Below are 15,134 nucleotides of genomic sequence, written 5' to 3'. Positions count from 1 at the left end.
TACTCTAATAAATAACGAGGAGGTGGTGGGAGAGAGCTCGATCCATCTCGAGAAGCCATCTAATATTTATCCGTGTCTTCCTTTCATCGAGAAGAATGGAATTTGTGAAGCAATAAAGAATATAGAAGGAACAGGGATCAAATGGAATTCATGGGAAACGTGAACTTTTATTGAGTTTTTTTTTATCTTGTATGTAATAACTATGTCTACCTATCTATACAATTAACTATTGCATACATACACACGTATATCAGATGAGGAGGAGTAGAGGATTGAGTAGTTTTGGTTGGTTATTATCGAAGGGTAATATTTTACTTGTTTAATTTTAACGGTTATTTGACGACTTTTAGCATTTTTTCATTTTATATAAGAGAACGAAATATTATTAGGAGAGATGGAAGGAGAGTTGTCCTTCATCTACGGCTACGCGGAGACGTTTTCGCATTATTTCTACGGTAGAGTAATCCGGGAGCTTCAAGTAGTTAACACAAGTCATCACGGAGGGCAGATACTCGTCACATTCGGCGGTAGTGCCCTCAATTGTTTTCCGTACGACGGTAAGGGGAGGTTGTAAAGCGCGGAAACCTGCAAGTTATTCAAGTATTTGTATTAATAAAAAAATTCTCGTAAAAATGCATTTACTTGAGAACAAATTAGAAAGCAGTTTTTAAAATTTTAGTAATTAGTCAGAACGGCGAGCGGTTTTTCCTCACTGGAATTCAGTGGTAGAAACTAGTATAGCTAATCATCATGTAAACTAGACTAACTCTAAAATGAACAGGAAACAACCAAAGTATTAGAAATTACCTCCAACAGGAAGTCGAGGAGACCCTGTTACGAATTGTAAAAATTTTCGACGTTCCTGTGAATTGTACTGCGACATGATTTGAAACAAAATTTGGATAGCCTTCGAATCCAGAGTATAACCGTGGTCAGCTCGGCAACATTCCATCAATGTTTTCATTTCCCAGTTCTCGTTCGCAGACTAAATCAAAGGATATTTATGTTTATTAATAGCTTGCTAACTATACCATGCAAAAATTGATTCATTACCTGGTTAGCACCACAGAAAACCATTTCGAGCTCTTCGGGGTAAAACATTTTCAGAGAGGATGACGGAAATACAGAGTCAAATCCTTCTGTTGATTCAGAAATAAGATAAAAACACAAAAATAAATATATACTACGTAATCTTAATCTACTAGGTAAGTCGACGAAACATTAAACATGATTCAATGCTCCTGTGAAATTTTCCGGATTGTATACAAAACCCCCATGTTTCAATGCAAACAAATATTCATGGCCACGTCTCTGGTAATTGCTAACGAATCCTCCTTCGAGTATAGTATATCGACGGTGCTCAGGTCGATGAAGATAGTTAAAGTGAACATAAGGATCCCTCATTAATTGATCATCATCCTGGTCAATCCCCTCCATCCTTCCCGATACAATTCCGTAAAATTCGCTGCTCTTGTGGTTGTACGAATTGGAGTGGGGTTGATGGCTGAATTGATTAACGTGCTGCGTAATTCTCGTATGTATGTTATCCCCCTATAATTAGTTCCCGTAATTCATAATCCCGTTCATAATAATTCATGTTAATAATTAGTCACAAGTTTATGCAGATTCTAAAATATAGAACCTACCTCACCCCGTTCGCTTTCACCCACGTAATTCGTCCATACCCCTTGTCGTAAACACTCAGAACAGTGGATATGATACAGTGTTGTTACTTGAACATGTTAACCTCGACCTCAAATGTAGCACCTGATTTGCAGCAGGGCCCCATTGAACCACGGGCGATGATGTCATCAGCGGGCCCCGGGTGCACAAAGGATGACGACACCAAAATGTACCGGCCCCAGTAAAGCCCCTTTGAGAATTCAGGTTGATCTCTGCAAGAAGAACTAAGAAAAAAACGTTTATATTAATGAGATTCCCAACAGGAAAAAGTGTAAAAATTGTAAAGGCTACCTGGACTACTTTTTCGAGGAGATGTGGTCCTCAATGCCTGCAAAGGATAAATGTCGTCGTATGGCAACAGTGGAGCAACAGTCTTGGTCACGTTGAGGAATCGGCCAGCATCATAAAGCAGAATTTTCTTCACGTCATTTTGAAGAATTAAAGAAAGGAGACTAACTCGAGCTTGACCACACTCGCCATTATTCGCATCGTAGTCCACAGTGAAGTTCTCACCTCCATTTTGCATTCCATGCACAAACGATATCCCCGCTGGTGTGGACGCAAAATTTGTTGTGAGAAAGGTTGACGGGAGAAAACGCTTCCAAACTAGAGAAAAAAGACTTAATCATCATCAATCATCAACTCATGTGAATAAATAAATAATAATACCATTGGTTTGATCTGGAAATATAGGGGCCCCAGTTATATCGTCAAATTCCCAAATTGTGTCCAGACCATGAACAGGGGGTAGGGGGTCCGACAACTGGTCCAGCACATGAACGAGGGGACTGAGTGGATTGAAAAGCTGGGCGACATCCATTATTAATGAACAATTTCGATAATGCTAAATAGCAAAACAAGGTAAATTAATAAGTAAACCAAATAATTTATATATTTTAATAATATAGTAAGACAAATTTTAATTTTAACCAAAACTTACATGAAGAATTTAATTCCCATGAGCGATCGAGTGATTTGCGAGTAATGATGACTGAGGAGGAGAGTACGCCAACCTGATAATGACAGATCTTGATGTCCTTTGGATATATGGTAGTACCCCCTCTGAAAGCAAAAAGTGTGAAGCGGTTTGATGCCATGGCCCAATTTACGCCCGTCACACCCCTTTGAAGGCGCGCCGGATGCCAAACTAGCTGCACTAAAAAATTCGCCAAAAATCCAATTTTGTTCGGATTTTCATAATAATTATGTATTTGTGATCCCAGATAGTCCCTTTATCATATTCAGTTGCAAAATTAACTTTTCAGAAATTTTCAATATTTTCGAATATTTCCTGAAAAGGGCATGGCTTGAAAAAATTCAAAATTCCAAAAAAATTCAGATTGATATCTGATATGATAAAGCAACTATGTTGGATCATAAATATGTAACTATTATGAAAATCCGAACAAAATTGGATTTTTGGCGAATTTTTTAGTGCAGCTAGTTTGGCATCCGGCGCGCCTTCAAAGGGGTGTGACGGGCGTAAATTGGGCCATGGCATCAAACCGCTTCACACTTTTTGCTTTCAGAGGGGGTACTACCATATATCCAAAGGACATCAAGATCTGTCATTATCAGGTTGGCGTACTCTCCTCCTGAGTGAGTGATGAGGTGATGACTGAGGCCAAGACAATGAAAAAAAAAACCGCAAACGAAAAACAGACGACCAAACGAAGACAGGTTTCAACACGTTTTGTATACAATCCTGATCTTTTCAGTCGGAGTACTTAACCGCATGGTTAACCTTACTTACCCCTCCATGACTCCATTTGACGCTGAATACCTCCGATAAGCATCCAGTGATAGACAAGCTGAATATGAAAATAATACATAACGATTAATTAAATAATTCGCATAAACACAAACCGACATAAATAATGTTAATTAAAGTAAAATCAGAACGGCGAGCGGTTTTTCCTCACCAAAATTCAGTGGTAGAAACTAGTATAGCTAATCATCATGTTTGATGCTACAAAATAAAATTTAAAAATGGTTTACAATATTTACCTTGATATACTCTTCCAAATTGTGGATTGTGACTGCAATGTCTCTCCCTCCTTTTTTGAGATCAATTGAAGGATGACCTGGAAGGGTAAAGTCTAGCCCAAGATTTTCAATCTGACAGCCATCAAGTGTCAGCGACTCTAATGCAGTGGCCAACTCGGTGGGTGACATTTTCCTCTCGAGTGCCTTCTTTTGGGATACAACGTTGACCAGTTGTCGAATACTGCGGGCGATGGTGGAATCAACATCGGCCATGTCCGCCAGGCACATGGCATTGTCTCCGTCGAGGACCCATTTGTACACTGCTTTGCTCAGGGGAAGATCAACCTAAAAAATTAAAATTATGTCAACATTGTAAATTCAATCTAAGGTTACGCAAGTTAGATTAAACAATTGCATACCATTCTCGAGTCCATCACAGCTTTTGCCATAAATTTTCCAAGAAACTTAAACTTATTTTTGACTTTGGAAAGATGTCCGGCTTTCACCGCGCGACCCAGAGGTTTAGGATACAGGCCAAAATTCGAGTGAATAAATGCCTTCTGCTTAGAATACCCGCTGGAATTGGTCGAGATCAATTTATCAGTGGAAATGGACACGTCAGCTACTAAGGATTCTGCATGCCACAAATCAAGCTCCTTCTTTTGCAATTCTTGAGAGACGAGAGCGTAAAATTCTAAGGTTGGTCCAAGACCGGTGCCGACCTCATTTTCATATTGTACTTCCAGCAAAGGTCGAGAGCTTCCAAAATCTAAAAAATACACATATACATATGAATTCAACACCAGTCTGTTTTAGCTGAAAATGGATTTGTAAAATTACTACTAACCGTTCATAAGTTGTTCAGCATGGTGTAAAATATTATCGCGTGAAACAGTTCGCTTCCTCCGATCGAGGCGAGGTGCGACGCGATCCTCCCGTTCGGATCCATTCAACTCAGGCACAGAATCGAGGAGACGTTGAAGGGCTCGGTCGCGATCAAAGGTGATCGAGTAGAAGAGCATCTGTCGAGTTTCGAAGGGGAAAAGGAAGGGACAGTAGACTCCGATTTGTTGTAGCCACTGTGGAACGTTCCCTGCCATTATAACCACGGGATCTTGCAACTGCCTCTGGGCTTTGGCAGCAATCTATATAACACAAATATGTGTTATTATTTTAACTATTAACTTTATTACTTGAATTTACTTTGGACTCACCTTTGAATTAATAAACTCTGAATGTGGAATAAGCGGCTGATCATGGATCCTGTAAGTAATAATTTGAATAATTAATTCTCATTAAACTAAAGTACTACTACTAACTAATGAAGACTTACAAAGGCCAGTATAAATATCTCCAGTATCGACACACGCCGTGAATCACACGCAGCAAGTTCAAAACTGAAAGACTCGGGTCAGTCACGGAGACGCCGTCTGGCAACGTGGCCACGAGGAAGGGTAAATACGGCGGAACTGGATCGGGAACAGTCCCTTCGTTCCACAACGGATCCTTCTTGGTCTTTGAACTTTTAGAGTTTTTACTTCTCTTCTTGGAGGAAGACGACAAGGCCGCATTTGCTGCAGCCGCGGCATCCTCTGGTAATGGGCGATAGTAAATTGTGTGAGTTTGAGACCAAATTCTTGAGGTTGAAATGAGAGCCGACGAGGGATCGAGATCTGATTCTAATTCCCCTGCTTGATCTTGGGCTGAACAGAAGAGGGACAAAGTTACGTTTTGGAATATATTATAATTTCGCATTATTCACGTAAATCAAGATTAAAACGTTTGTTACTTACCACCTAAGCCAAACTGCCGAATTGCTTGATACACCGTCATCGTATATGGTAGCACATTGTCGTTAATTAGGAACTGGATTTTGTGTCGCCCACTTCCCTGAGAGATTACAGCAGCGGCGAGGGTGTCATCGATATCGTCGTCACTGTAAATATTAATTTAGTTATTACAAATCCTTAAAATTAATCAAAACCATTAAATTACTTTTCAGGTGTTAATTAATCAATCAGAAACCTCAACCATATTTTCTTCAATGTAATTCGGAAAAATATATAGCTAATCATCACTTGAACAAGTTAACTCTAAATTTACCACGATTTTATATTTATTTCATACACCACAACTACTAACCTGTTATCGTCTTCTGAATCAGCGCTATCGTGGGATTCCCGAAGCCGACCGAATCCCTTGGCGATCAAATAGCGTTCAATGGTTTGAACGAGTGCGAGAGAGTCGATCTTTACGGGACCACCTTTCCATTGTCGAAGTGTCGTTGAACTTGGGTGTCGTTGTAAATTGCACTGAAGCATTGAAACAAATACAAACTTGATTAAATTTAATGTTCATGATATTATCACTGCAGTGGTCTCACCTTTAATTGATGCGTATTGAAGAATCGAAGTGCCGAAGTGGGCGCGGCAGTGCGAGACGTAGCCGAATTTGTTGGAACTTCATGTACCTTAACTTGGAATTGTTCCAGTTGAGAAAGACACGAGTTCAGTTTTGATACAAGGGACGATAAAGCTGTCGGATTATTGGTCTCAGATTTAGCACCAACAACAGATTCCAACTTTTCTCCGCTCAAGAAATCCAGCTGCAAAAATATTGAAAATGATGTAATAAGTTAACACTTTCTTCTTTATAAAACTAGTTTCAAATCTATTGCATTTAAAATGTTAAAGTCAGAACGGCGAGCGGTTTTTCCTCACCAAAATTCAGAGGTAGAAACTAGTATAGCTAATCATCATGTGTGCGATACCAATAAGCAATATTTTTAAATTACAAACAAATTGCAACTTACAGGACAATCCGCCAGCACATGGATGAATGATCGAATTCGACAATCTCGACTCGATGTATAGCCTGCTTCATCAGTTAGGAAAGCCAACAAGGCAGGAATCAGGCCGGAATGGTTAATTTCAAAGGAAGAAATATCCGACTCCATCACTACGACGCGCAAATCCCTCAGTGCCTCCATAACTTTGGATTCCTTTAAACACAAACAATTAATCAAGTAGGTTAATTAATTATCACAAAAAATAGCAAAAAATCAGCTTTAGAATTAAAATATACTAATTTTACTCACCTGGCGAATATTTTGAATAATTTCATTCAACTTGGGAAGCACCAATTCGTCCGGGTGTTGCTCAACGGAATGTTTACCACCAACTCCGTCGTTAGATTCGGACAGTGATCGACAATATTTCATCGTGAATGCAGAGCTTTGTTCCTTCAGCCAATTTTTTACTTGCTCCTTGTACGAGGATGCCAAATTGTGCGTGTGATAACGCGCTGCAAACCCACCGGCAGCGGGACCTGGCCCAGCTCCTACATGTTGAAGTGTTCTATCTGCAGTTGGTAAATTAGTGGTTGGGGTGGTGAGATTGGCGTCTCGTGAAGAAGATGATCCACTTCCACCTGACGTGTTGGAATTGTTACTGGCAGCAGTCGCCCCTCCACTCCCACGAGTCCAACGGGATGGATGAAGGGAGGCGAAAAATCCAGATTTGCTGCTCCGTTTACTCGTCTGACTCGATCCGGATGAACTTGAACCAAATCCGGCAGCAGAGTGCCCTAAATCAATACATAGTTATGCAGAGTTGAATATGATGCAAACACATCATGCGTTAAAAAAATAGTGTTAATAATAAATCAGAACGGCGAGCGGTTTTTCCTCACTAAAATTCAGTGGTAGAAACTAGTATAGCTAATCATCATATAAACTTTGCAACATAATTAACCAATAAACTAAATTAAACAAAATAACTTGAAAAAAGTGTACCTGGTGTTGCAGGCGAGTTTGCTAAAGCTTCATCTTGACGAGATCGACGCGTGGTCGAAGTGGGAATTGGTCTCTTGGACACTCGCTTTCGCTTGAAGGGATCGTACAACCTGCAATTAATTGGTTCACTAATTAATTGAGAATATACCCAACAAATCAATGAAATCCTTTAAAAAAATAAATACTACTTACAATTGCAAATCTTCACTACTCTTTTCTCCCCCAATTTCTCCTACAGCGGGAAGTTTTGACGCCAACGCTGGGGGGCAAATGCCACTGCTGACCAGCCCTCCTCCTCCTGCTCCTCCCTTTTCAACTTTGTTCAGTTTTGGCACACCAAAAATGTTGGTATGAAGTCCAGCCGCTCCTGCTTCTCCTGTTCCACTGTCTACCGATGTAGTGGTCAAGGGGCTAACACTGATTGGATTCACGATTGGATTGGCCAAGGGTTGGATACTTATTGGATTTGTTCCCCGTGTCAACACGGATGTGGCTCCAAGTGCGGATGAGATGTCAATTCCACCCACCGCGGCAGCAATTGTGTTTCCATTATCACCTCCAGAATTTGGTCGGGGTCCAGCCGACGCTGATGAAGTCTGTTGTTGCATACAAAACCCACCAACACATAAACTAAAGGCATAAGGTGACGAAGAGGATAAAGTAGAAGAAGTAGTAGTAGTGTGATGATGTGGGACTTGTAGTGGGGTCAAAGGGGAAATTGGTACTCTCGAAGGGTGAACAATATTCATATTCATGTTGTTCACGGGGGGCGGGGGGACAATAGAAGAATGAGAAGAAATAATGGGGTGGTGGAGGGAAGTCGTAGAAGCTGGTCGGGGGGATTGAGAATGAGTAGAAGAAGAAGAAGCAGAAGAAGAAGAGAGTAGGAGTGGTGTCACGCTCACGTTATTTGTCATTGTTTCAGCGTGGTGATGATGGTGCTGGAGTCCTCCCAGAACGGACGCTGCAGAAGCGGCAAGGTTCACCGAAGGGACAGGCACACGGATCGGGTGGGAAGTCGAGGAGGATGAACTCGAACCACCACTGCCTCCTGAAGAACAGGGGAGAGCTTTCGTAGAGAGGAAGTTGAGACTTCCCAGCCCGAGACCGACTAGTCCGACATCACTGCTGTTGGGTGGCGTGGTCCCGAGGAGGGATGAAATATCTGATTTGATCGGGGACGGACCCACAACTTCGGAGGAGGAAATGCGCGATATTTGATGAAACACACCTGTGTACAAACATTATTTTTGTAATTAGCGCCATAGAGCCTTATTTTTCATATTTAACTTGTCTTTTTCTTGATTTTTTACCTTCACGACGAAAGTGAACACACAAATCCTGCTGGAGTTTCTCCATAAAGAGATAGCATAACTGGAAACTCCCAACCACAATCTTTAAATCGCTTGATCCCAACATACTCGCCAAATTGTTGGAGACGAGTTGTGGCTTCAGATTCTTTTGGAGAGACTCCGCTGGGAGAAAGTGTACGATGCGAAGGAGTGTCTTTAAGCACCCAGTTCTTACGGCAGGCTACAAAGAAAATAAATTTAACACAAGTTTTTTATTATCTGCATAACACATCAACCAACACCAGAAAGTAGACTTACACCAGCAGAAGAACTGTTGGCCTCAGAGAGAAGGGCAAACAATGGACGTAAGAATTGGAGAGAAAAGTCGGGATGTAGGGCCAAATATGTAGCTCGCTCATCTTCTGGTACCGCAGGAACCTCAGCAGTGGTTGCATCAGTACCTTCAAATTACTCTCACGATAACATATTTGCACAAAACATAGTAACATTGTTCCTAGTAGTACATTTGATACTTACCAGATTTCAAAGAGAAAAACGGGCTAACTTTCCTCTGAACGGTACGCGAGGTTCCAGTGTCTTCATTTATTTGTTGTAGTCCCAAAAAGTCCACCGTGTAAGTTCTTCCTTGCATAGACAGACTTATTTCGTCCTCGCCAGACTGATGTGCAGCCTGTAGTTAAATTAAGACGTTAATACACTCAAACTTAACTCAACAAAGCTAACCAATTAATTACCTCAATTATTCGTGAATCAAATGGAGAATACGAAGTCCATTGACCCCGATCATCCTTCCACTGCCATTGGACTGCGTCTTGTGCAGCAACTACGGGATTTGACATCATCGTATTTACAATGAAAATGCCGTCTTTTGGAAGTTTTGGTAAAAGTTCGGCAATGAGGTTCATCATTTCCAAGAGTTCTTGTGGATTCCGCTGGACCAATTCAATCTACAAAATAAATTCACCATATTAAGTTATCCGGTGGTGAAAGTTAATAACCTAATTGTTTTAAAAGCTTACTTCGTCTGCCGTGTTTTCTGAATTCGTCGTGACCGGAGACGATCGTAACAGTAAAGATGACAAAGTCCCCACAATGTTTTGTTCAAGTAACTTCACAGCAATGGTTGGACACCGAGAACATAGTTGTGCCAGCATGCGCAGAACCAGGATAAAAGTGGCAGTGCTAACGATTGGTGGCGTAACTACGAGCTGCACCACGATACATTTGATACGATCAATTATTTGCTCATGATAACGATTACCGATAAAGTAAACAAAAACTACTCACCAACTGTTGCAAGTTAGCAAGCAGTTCAGGCCCGGCAATTTCTTCTAATTTTTTCGGGTCAGCGTTCAGGGAGTCCACGAGACGACTGAATCCCAGACAGACGCTCTCCACACTTTTCTTATCCTGTTGCATGAGACGAGTTGCCATAAAGTGGAGAGAATCCGCTACCAAAGGAAACTCTTCCAAATGAAGGTTTTGCATGCAGTTTGCAGTGATGGCGAGGGCAGCTCTTTGCGCCACGATACTAAAAAAGTCCAAGAAAGTCAGGCAAGCCTCGACCCCTTTCTGTATAAAATGCAAAGACAAATTTACTTTAGATCGTGTACCAGATAAATAACTATAATGCTATATTAAAAAAACTTCCTACCGCCTGCAATATAGTTTTTGCATGTCTTCGTGACAGCATTTCCAACGCGGTCAAACTCTGCTCCGCCACATCCATACATTGAATAACTTGTAGTTTTTCCAAGAGTACGGGTACTGCTTCGGCCACGACGGGAGTTGATCGGGGAAGGGCTTCCATCATGTAGGTTAAGGCACGACAAGCGTGATTCATTATATCAAAATTATGTTCCATCGAGAGCAGTTGAATCAGGGCGGGGACTGTTTGTTTAATGGGGAAGCCAGCCAGAGTGTCTTCATTTCCCATGACGAGCAACTGGCACATTTCAATCGCTGCCTGCAGCTGTTGACCTTCGTCCCCAGTGGCTTGAAGGCCTTGAAGAAGTTGTTGGGCTTTTGTAACTAAAAGAGAACAAGATTGGAATTAATAATAATTTGAAATACATAAACCAATTCATTTTTTAGTTACCATTTCCGGACGATGCGCTAATTCCCCGTTGTAGTAACTGTTGCATTCGTGGGGCCAACGTTCCGAATAAATGAGGGGGGAGGCCCCGTGATTCCAAGAGTGCTTGTAGTCGTCCCATGTCTCCTTCGTCTGCATCTACTTCACCAGAAAGCATAGCCAGCCCTCGACTGAAGGCCGAGGCTGCGGCGGCCGCGCCACCGCCACCGCCACCAGCAGTAGTAGAAGAGGAATTTGTCTCTATAGCTGTTGTGGATGTTGATGATGAAGTCGGACCACCAGAGCCAGCAGATGTGCCACTATTTTCAGAAGCTGCCGGGTCCACCACACCACGTCGAGATGATGAGGATTGTTGATTAGATGATGAGGTGTTCATTCCTGGCTCTCCAGATTTCCCAGTTGCAGATCCCTCCGCACCAGAAGGACCTCCTGCTCCCCTGCCACACCTGAATCACGTAAACATTTAAACTAATAATTCCGTTTCCATACATAAAACAAATCATGTAGAATATAATATACAACAAATACACAAATAAATGGAAAAAATATTACCTGCTGCTGGCACAAGACCCCGTGGTGTTACTTGTGGCGACTGCAGCACCACGACCACTCCCACGAACCGATGAGGGATTCTCACTTGGAAAGTTTACAACCTTATTATTATCGAGACTTTTGGTATTTCTTGCTCCTCTAGGGCGAGCACCTACACCACCACTCGTGGATGACCGGATATTCTTATTGGATTTATCGGAAACGTCAGTGGACGAAAACGAGGTTGTGCTGGGACGACTTCGAAGGCGATACCGTAACTGGTCCAATTCAGAATTATTTTGTGGTTGTTGTTGCGAAGTAGCGGTGGCGCTTTTAGCCTTTCTTAAAGTTTTGGGGGACGATGCCTTTCTCGCAGACTCTGTTTCACTTTTTGTTTTCGGGCTTCGTCGCCCACTTTGGGAAAATGAAGAAGTAGAAGATCCGGTAGAAGAAGAAACTAGCCCAACTTTTCGTAAATTGGCTGGAGCAACAGTTTTTGACACTTCTCGTTTTTGTTTATTATTCGATGTAGATGATGACGAACTGCTGGCGGATTGCTGCGCGGCTCTCGCTGCTTCATGAGCTCGTGCAATCCGGGCAACGTGAAGCTGACTCGCAGCAGCGACACGGCTGGGAAGTTGGCGCAGACGGGACGAAACACTAGGAAAAATAAAAATTGTGTTATCGTTATCTTATCATTCTCATAACTTATCAAGGCGTTGTTGTAGAATTAATATTTGTGCTTACGGCTCCTTTGGGACTTCTTGAACTTTACTCTTTAAATTTTTACTTTCCTCTTCTTTCTTCGCCCCTCCTCCAGAAACGTGTCTCGCACTTCCTGTCGAGGTAGATGCTGAAGAAGCGTCGTTGCTCCGTTCCACCAAAGATTTCTTCTTCAAAAGAGTAGTGGCCCTACCGCTACCGCCGCCAACACCACTCGCACCGCTCACCACACCAGCGCTGTTACTGCGGCTCCGAGTACAGCAACGGGATGATGATGACGACGTGGAAACTTGGTGTTGTGTGGAATTTTTCGCTCCAACTCCAGCCAAGGCTTGAGGAGAGGATGATGAAGACGAGGAGTCCGTTGTGCCTGCTTCTTCTTCGTCCTCGGTTTCGGCGTCGTCGTCTTCCTCAGTAGTGCTACCCGAGTCAATACGGTCTGTTACTAACTTTCTGTAGGAGGTGGTCCGACTAAATGTGGGCGTCTTGTTGTTAGTTGATCTTCCTGCTGCCGCCGCCGCTGCTGCTGCTACTGCTGAGCTAGATGATGACTTTTCTTCAAGTTTTGAAATTTTACTATTTTTTACACCGTCAGATTGTTTTGCTCTGCAAAAAGTAACATTAACAAAACAATTAACATTGATCATTATTTTTCAAGTCATAATCTAAAAAAAACTTTAAATTTTTTTCGAGACCCACCTTGACTGGTTGCTTGACTTCCTCTTCACTGCGACTGATCGGCTCCCACCCAGAAGACCTGAACCTGACGCCACACTCTCTTGCGAAGAACTAGATGTCGACTTCCTGCTCTTTTTCGTCACCGCCGCCGTTTGTATTTGTAAATTTGACACTGTAGATTTTGATCGCCTCGTCGTCCTATGGACTCTGGGTGACTTCCCAGCGCCTTTGGATGGGATGGCGTCAGCGTGATCGGCCATAGACGCTTGCCACCGCAGAGGGCATGCCAACTCGCTCAAAACTTAACTTAAAATCAAAGAACCCCTGTCAAACCACACCCACAAGGATTAGTTTAATTGAATTCAAGTCAAGTTACCCCAGATTTATAAAGAAAGATAAATTAAAGTAAGTACCTGATTATATTTCTACCTCCTCGAAATTCGTAATTGCTACACAATCTCACAATTATGACGAATGCTGCTAAGTAATAACTACTCCACTCCCCTTGGTCAAAAGAATAAGATGACAATTTTTTTCCAACGTCCACAAAAAAAAACTACCACACCGCGTGGTTCAACAAGTCAACGTATGTGTCGTCACCTGCCTGGAATGAGACCAATTAATCAAATTAAATAAAACCCCAATTTAATTAATTAATAGTAAACAATTGCAATATTCCCCCTCCTACTAGATAAGCAAGAAACAAATGACAAGCTGAACTAACTAAAGGAAAACAAAAATGTATAAAATCCACCATATTGTTCTACTTCTTTTTCTCCATCTTCTCCTCTTATCTTATCTTTCTTGTCTTATCCCCTAATTCCCTTCACTCCACCATGCCAGTCACTTTTCAAACAAAATTCCAGCCACCACCAGACCAGCACCTCCTCAAAAGAAAGAATAAAACTCACCTCACTTATCGACCCCTCCCACACAAAGAAATACTTATCTCCCTACCCAGAAATTTTACCCCAAATTTTGACTTGAAATTTCCAAAATATAAATTTCCAACAACGTTTTTTCTTATCCTCCTCCTCCTCCTGCTGCTAGGCTCAAGAAGAAGAAGTAACTTGTACAAGTTGGAAACAAGTTGTGCAATGGTCGGATCAATGCAATGGTGGCCTGGTTGTAGAGTAGTTGCTGAGTTGAGCAACCTGCCTGTGCTGCTAAGCAAGTAAAACTCCTCGCCTGCCTCTCTCTCTCCCAATTCTCCCAACCAAATCCAATAGCAGAAAAGAAGAACAAGCAAACAGAGAAAATCAAAATTCAAAACTTTTCTTGCTTACCCTTCCTCAAAAAATGATAACCTTCTTATCCAACTTCGGAATGTGGTGGATGGATAAGTCCTTGTCGAAATTAATATTTCATTTCGATTCTTCTTCTCCTTCTGCTGTTGGTTCTTCTCGCCTGGAATTGGAAGTGATGATGGTGATTTGGTGATGTTGTCGAGAGACGAACGATGGACGAGGGTGGATGAAGTTGGATTTTCTGTGTGAGTTTTTTAGTCGTCGTCGCTGCTGCTTGCTGCAAGTTTTGGTTGGTTTTGGACTCTCCCCGAGTTTTGGACTCGTCTTGGCTGCTTTATCGCTGCTGTATTAGCTTTTTGCTGTTGGTAGGGCTGGTAGAAACAGCTGAGGAACGCACATGCAGGCACCTTGCTAAAGAGTATTGTTGTGGATATTGTTGGGTTTGAGTTCAAGGAATAATATTTATGAACAAAGGAAGAAGGGAGAGATTTAGTTGGTGGAGGAAGGGTCCGATTTATGTCTGCCTGCTGGACAAAATAGAATACTTAGAAAGCTGTCTGTGTGAGCAACTGCGTAATTGAAATGTGGAGTCAAAACAAACAGTATTTAGTTATTTTTATGTGCTATTGTATGTGTCATCATCATCGGAAGAGAGGGTTGACATTATTTTTTGTTGGTCGTCAGTGTCAAGTTTCTTCTATTATCGTGACCATTAAGGCAATTGGATTTTGCAGCAGGGAACAAATGTCAAGATGCTTGTTATTTATTATAACGTACTATTTTTGCATATTTTCTAGTTAAGTTAACTTTCTGATGATAATAATGATGGATGAAAGATGGTCGTGGTGAGGTCAGTAATTTGAGAGGAGTTGGGGGAAAACAGGATCTCACGAGGAGATTAGAGAACAGAGACGACCCCGATAATAAGGAATAAAATGAGTGAAATTTGAGCAAGTTTTATTACTTGGGAACGCAAAGGTTTGAGGTTTGCCAAAGTCGACATGGGATAAAAGGAAGGATGTACGTACGTAAAAGTAGCGAAGGAGAGGCACCCATTGGTCTCTTTAACACGGAGCAATCGCGAA

At 41.9% G+C, this 15,134-nt stretch overlaps 2 protein-coding genes across 4 annotated transcripts; both read right to left on the bottom strand.

The window, feature by feature from the left end:
• Positions 1–142: 142 nt before the first annotated feature.
• On the bottom strand, positions 143–14,480 carry LOC110845077 (E3 ubiquitin-protein ligase TRIP12). 2 transcript variants are annotated; one of them, XM_022091435.2, is made up of 30 exons: positions 14,089–14,480; positions 13,216–13,406; positions 12,824–13,126; positions 12,149–12,730; positions 11,423–12,061; positions 10,874–11,316; positions 10,430–10,806; positions 10,063–10,347; positions 9,795–9,983; positions 9,510–9,722; positions 9,292–9,445; positions 9,073–9,215; positions 8,776–8,995; positions 8,368–8,693; positions 7,655–8,058; positions 7,463–7,572; positions 6,767–7,254; positions 6,482–6,670; positions 6,053–6,274; positions 5,812–5,981; positions 5,463–5,605; positions 5,003–5,372; positions 4,884–4,932; positions 4,517–4,814; positions 4,089–4,438; positions 3,691–4,014; positions 3,437–3,494; positions 1,054–1,139; positions 808–985; positions 143–585 (listed from the first exon to the last, which is right to left on the bottom strand). In XM_022091435.2, the coding sequence occupies exons 3-30, from the start codon at positions 13,060–13,062 to the stop codon at positions 386–388; spliced, it is 7,449 nt and encodes a 2,482-aa protein (XP_021947127.1). In that variant the 5' UTR covers positions 13,063–13,126; positions 13,216–13,406; positions 14,089–14,480; the 3' UTR covers positions 143–385. The 2 variants fall into 2 exon arrangements, with proteins under 2 accessions (XP_021947127.1, XP_021947128.1); XM_022091436.2 differs by lacking the exon at positions 14,089–14,480 and adding an exon at positions 13,714–13,863.
• LOC110845078 lies at positions 1,141–3,430 on the bottom strand. 2 transcript variants are annotated; one of them, XM_022091438.2, is made up of 6 exons: positions 3,272–3,430; positions 2,624–2,674; positions 2,353–2,527; positions 1,975–2,289; positions 1,647–1,907; positions 1,141–1,551 (listed from the first exon to the last, which is right to left on the bottom strand). In XM_022091438.2, the coding sequence occupies exons 3-5, from the start codon at positions 2,501–2,503 to the stop codon at positions 1,702–1,704; spliced, it is 672 nt and encodes a 223-aa protein (XP_021947130.1). In that variant the 5' UTR covers positions 2,504–2,527; positions 2,624–2,674; positions 3,272–3,430; the 3' UTR covers positions 1,141–1,551; positions 1,647–1,701. The 2 variants fall into 2 exon arrangements, with proteins under 2 accessions (XP_021947130.1, XP_021947129.1); XM_022091437.2 differs by lacking the exon at positions 3,272–3,430 and having other exon boundaries at positions 2,624–2,780.
• Positions 14,481–15,134: the final 654 nt, after the last annotated feature.

The sequence above is a fragment of the Folsomia candida genome, unplaced genomic scaffold (genome assembly GCF_002217175.1).
Source record: "Folsomia candida strain VU population unplaced genomic scaffold, ASM221717v1 Fcan01_Sc002, whole genome shotgun sequence".
Taxonomy (NCBI): Eukaryota; Metazoa; Arthropoda; class Collembola; order Entomobryomorpha; family Isotomidae; genus Folsomia; species Folsomia candida.
Note: the sequence above shows the minus strand (reverse complement) of the source record. Positions and strands in the feature narration are given on the sequence as shown.